Raw genomic sequence first — 4,958 nt, 5'->3', positions numbered from 1 at the left:
TATGTATGTATGTATGTATGTATGTATGTATGTATGTATGTATGTATGGATGGATGGATGGATGGCTGGCTGGCTGGCTGGCTGGCTGGCTGGCTGGCTGGCTGGCTGGCTGGATGGATGGATGGATGGATGGATGGATGGATGGATGGATGGATGGATGGATGGATGGATGGATGGATGGATGGATGGATGGATGGATGGATGGATGGATGGATGGACATTATATCCATTATCTTTTCTCATGCTATATTTCATGATACATTTGAACTTCATCAGTCATTAACTGGGACCCTGTGTACATAATTTTGTTCCACCACATGTACCACATGCGGTGTGAACGATAAAAAAGAATCTCTGAATTGCCTTTCAGAAGAAAGCCATTTTTATCACCCATGCTGAAAAAAGTGGAAGGTGAACGTGGAAGATAATAGTTTTGCTAAAAATGATTATAACTTGTAAATGTTACTCATATATTAACCTAAAATTTGAAGTGGTAGTAAATGAACCTGATCCTTTACACATATTCTGAGCACTAACAGACTGCACAAGACCCGAGTTCAAAATTTGTCCATAAACTAATTTAAGTCAACTTTGTCTGTTAGCTAAATATCTCATGAATCATTGGACAAATTTGAATGAAACTTTCAGCAAAGAATCACTAAGTATACATATCTGATTAAGTTTTAAAACCAATTTAATCAACTTGACTACCACAGCCAACTGACTTCAGAAAGCATAAAAATATCAATGAACATATTTCAGTCAGTTTGATAGATATTGTGCTAAAATTTGATAAAGTAGTTGCTGAAAGTCATTAACAACACATAATCCAATTGCTACCTATTACACAAGTATATTGCTAAAAATTTCAACATTAACCATTAAAGTCAATTCTGTTTGTCTGTTAGCAAAATATCTTATAAACCAGAAGATAAATTTTAATGAAACTTTCAGGAAGTAATCACTGAATGTACTTGAACAAATGGTTAAGATTTGGAGATAATCTATATCAGCACGAATGCCACAGCTAATCAAAATTAGCCAAAGCAAAAATGTATATAGCTTAGGAATAACTATTTTATGATGTGATAGTAGCTGGGAGTCACATGCACATGCTCCGAGTGTTGCAGCTCTTGCCTAGCATTCAGTTCAAGGTTCGACCAAAACACCTCCAACTCAGTAATCTCAACATAAATTTAGCTTAAATTAAAACTCTAGCACGAAAGGCAACAAGCAACATGCATTCCTTTAAAAAGGCTTTTAATTTTATTTGAGCAGCATGCATGTTGTCTTTTATTAGCAGTTTAATCATTTAATCTTGTAATGAATCCTGCAACAATACGTTCTATCAGAAACTAAAGCAGTGCTTTCAGATAAAGAAAGATTCCAGACATCTTTTAAACTCAATAGACATTCGTGCACTAATTAAAAAAATCTATAAGGTGATCATTAATTTTGCTATAGGAATTAAACATCAGCACTGAAGCTGTAGCATAAGCCAAATAAAGCTATTCATGCAAAGATTCTCCTAATGGCAAATTAAATTATATTCCTCTATAAGGCTGGGGTGATCTTATGTCCCGGTTACCTGCTGAATAGGATGTTTTGACTAAATGACATTTAGTAATAATTACACTCATTTTGCCTCATCTATATTCCGTTAAGGATTGACAATCTCATTGCTGCTTTATTGCACAGCAGCCAGCTTGCAAGCCCATTCCCATCAACGGGTTCTGTTCAATGCCATCAATTTTCTTCAGTTGAGTGAGCTTCAGGACACCCTTATGTCTCCCATCTTACAGCTTTTTAACCTTTGTTCTAAAACAGGAGTCTGCAAGCTGTGGCTCTGGGGCCACATGCAGCTATTTAGTCCCTCGTCTGCGGCTCTTTGAAGCTTTGGCCAAAACATACATGAAATTTAATGGTACTGATTAGACCTGTCGCGATAAACAAAAAATAAATTAATCGCATGATAAATGAAAATTATCAACCTCGTTTTCATTAATCGGCTTTATCGTTTCTTCGTGTCTCTCTCTTTCTACTGAAGACACTGGATGATAAAAGTCTCAACTCCGGTGCTCTTCACTGACCCCTCCCTTTCTCTTTAAAATCTGTTTTAACCGTCCAAAATCACATTTTTTGGATCGTTGAAAGCAACTAAGCTGAGAAGCTAAGCTACGAGCTAAGCTAACAGGCCAACCTTGGTTAAAACAAAAACTCTGTCTTGTCGAAGCTCCAAAATTCATGGCTGAAACCTGCGCCTTTGTGTAAAATGTTGTTTTTCTCTGCAAAAAGAAGCTGAAAACTTGTTTACTTTTTTAAATTAAAATCTTTGTGTGAAAAATGCTATGCTAAAGAGCTCAAACCAAACCGAGCGCCTGCCATTTTGAGAACTAAAGAGAGACAGCCCATGTCACATCAAGGGGCCTCCCTCCCATTTTTCTTAAAGAGACACGCTGCTCGCTCCCTCACTAGCCATCCTTCGGTTCAAACAGTCTTATATTGCCATCCGGTGGTCGAAAAAAGGTACTACATGCAAAACAAATTAAACATTTCTTCTTAAATTTGACAATATTTACTAATTATTGTCAAATTTCAAACAATATTATAATTTATCGCAATAATTTCTGAGACAGTTAATCGCACAGCAAAATTTGTTATCATGACAGGCCTAGTATTGACTTTTATACCCACAACAGAACAGTTTTTGGCAGTTATTTAAATTAATTTGTTCGTTGATTTTTATTTTCTGCAAATATTTGAATGATACTACGCTTTTTTTAGTTTTATTATTTCAAAGTAGGAAACCTAATTTATTTTTTCCTCACAGAAAAGGACTCACCTGGGCCTGCAGCGTTGGGTGTTTTAATGGTTTTTTTTTATCAGTATAAACTGTAACTGTTTTCCTACTTTACATATGATCTTTTTTTGTCCTAAAATATAAAAATATTAAATGTTAGTCTTTATATCCATCCATCCATCCATTTTCTTTACCCGTTTATTCCATTTTGGGTCACGGGGGTCGCTGGTGCCCATGTCCAGCAATCACTGTGCTAGGGGCGGGGGACACCCTGGATGGGTCGCAAGTCCATCACAGGGACACATAGAGACAAACGAGACAAACAACCATTCACTCTCTCACTCACACCTAAGGGCAATTTAGAGTTACCAATCAGCCTAACATGCATGTTTTTGGTCTGTGGGAGGAAACCGGAGCACCCGGAGAAAACCCACGCATGCACGGAGAGAACATGCAAACTCCACCCAGAAAGGCCCCCGGACCGGGGTTTGAACCAAGGACCTGCTCGCTGAGAGGCAGCAGCTCTACCAGTTGCGCCACCGTGCTGCCCTAGTCTTTATATATTTTTAGTTTTATAATGTCACCCCCACTGACCAGAAGTGCCTCCCTCTAACAAACTCGAAGTGGCCCATGGGTCATCAGTTGATTATCACAGTTATAGCAGGTTTTGCAGCTCTGCACACGTTTCATTTAGTAAGCGAAGGGGCAGAAATGGCTCTTTTGCTAAAAAAGGTTGCAAACCCTGTTCTAAAAGTGACAATATTTATGTTTTCTTTATAAAATCTGGTGTTTTTAAAGGGTTAGTTCTACTATTGTAAAAAGGACTAAACATTAGGAGTAAATTTATTGTTTTTTACTTTCTCCTCACCCTGCTACAAATATCTCCAAGTCTCCGCCTCCATCTATGTCGGTGACAGCCACGCCGTAGTTGAGCTGGGTGGGGTTGTTGTCGTAGTCCGGAGGAAGGACGGTCTTGGTTATAGCTGAGAACATGGGCTCTGATCGCTGAGCCCCAGAGTGGGCAGGGAGGATGAGAAGGAGGCACAACAACATCCTCACCTGAGGAGCGAAGCACACTGTAAAATAAAACGTGTCATTTTATGACTGCTCATTTGTCTTTTCATTTTCGTCAGATAAAATGCATGGGTTGTGACGCAGCTTATAAAAATATCAAAGCACAGCTCTGCTTTTTATCTGCTCTGCAAGCCTTTATCATTTTGACTGGGTAAATAAAAATCAAATAAAAACAGTTACACAAATTGTAACACATCGGCAGAGTTTTCTGCTTATACCCAGACATAAAGATGAAGATATATTACTGAATCAGCGGCGTTCTGCAGGGTTAGATCTAAGCAACTCTTCACATGTAGGCAGCCTGAGGGGACTAGAGGACAGAAAATCCATACATGGAGCAGAGCTTGTAGAGGAAACCAATATAACCTGATACAACAGGCTTGAGATGCTGCCAAAAGGTCTTCTCAGACAAATGCAATAAAAACATTTACAAAATGGGAGGGGGTGGGGGGGAAGAGAAAGGTCACCTTCTTAAAGCTTGAATTAAACTTTACGCACAACGCTCACACCCTAAATGGTGTTTACAAGCTGACAAGTTGATTTTCTCCTGGTGTGGATTTATGAACGCAGCCTCAGCCCGTTCCATCTGTGGTGCCACGGAGACGCTCCCGTCTCCGCATCCAGACTGCTGCATATTCTCCCTTTCAGCTCAGAGTGTCCAGGTGATATATGGCTCCTTAAACAATTCAATTTAAGATGGAACTACTGGGCTTTTTGGGAGCCTTGCTCTGTGCACGACTGCTACGAGAGGACACCTGCAGAAATGCATCTTTGGTTTCGTAGCAGTGCAGGGATAGAAGCTCTGACTGTTGGCAAATGGGGTTAATTAACAGTTTTTCTCCATTATAGTAGGATGGGATGACAAATGAGCTGAGCTTCCGAAATAAGTTAGACTCAGAGATGGAAGCACTGAGAATAGAGGAAACTTGAAGAGTAAGGAACTGATAAGATAAACTTCATTTTCTCTTAAAAAACTGGCTGATGATTGGCTGAATTTTAGTGTCTGTACATGTGAGGATATAAATGGCATGAAGATGTATTCCCTTAATACATTTTAGTTGGACAAGTGTCTAAGGGTTGAGGA

At 39.1% G+C, this 4,958-nt stretch overlaps 1 protein-coding gene across 1 annotated transcript in view; it reads right to left on the bottom strand.

The window, feature by feature from the left end:
- Positions 1–3,853, bottom strand: part of crtac1b (cartilage acidic protein 1b) — a 28,845-nt gene extending 24,992 nt beyond the window's left edge. The window contains exon 1 of the mRNA XM_037685641.1: positions 3,669–3,853. Within this exon, the coding sequence (XP_037541569.1) occupies positions 3,669–3,853 (185 nt within the window). The remainder of the gene's footprint in view (positions 1–3,668) is intronic.
- Between the last annotated feature and the right edge of the window lie 1,105 nt (positions 3,854–4,958).

Source organism: Nematolebias whitei, chromosome 1, assembly GCF_014905685.2.
Source record: "Nematolebias whitei isolate Nwh7 chromosome 1, NemWhi1, whole genome shotgun sequence".
NCBI classification, from domain to species: Eukaryota; Metazoa; Chordata; class Actinopteri; order Cyprinodontiformes; family Rivulidae; genus Nematolebias; species Nematolebias whitei.
The sequence above is the reverse complement of the archived record's forward strand: the minus strand, read 5'-3'. Positions and strand labels throughout refer to the sequence as shown.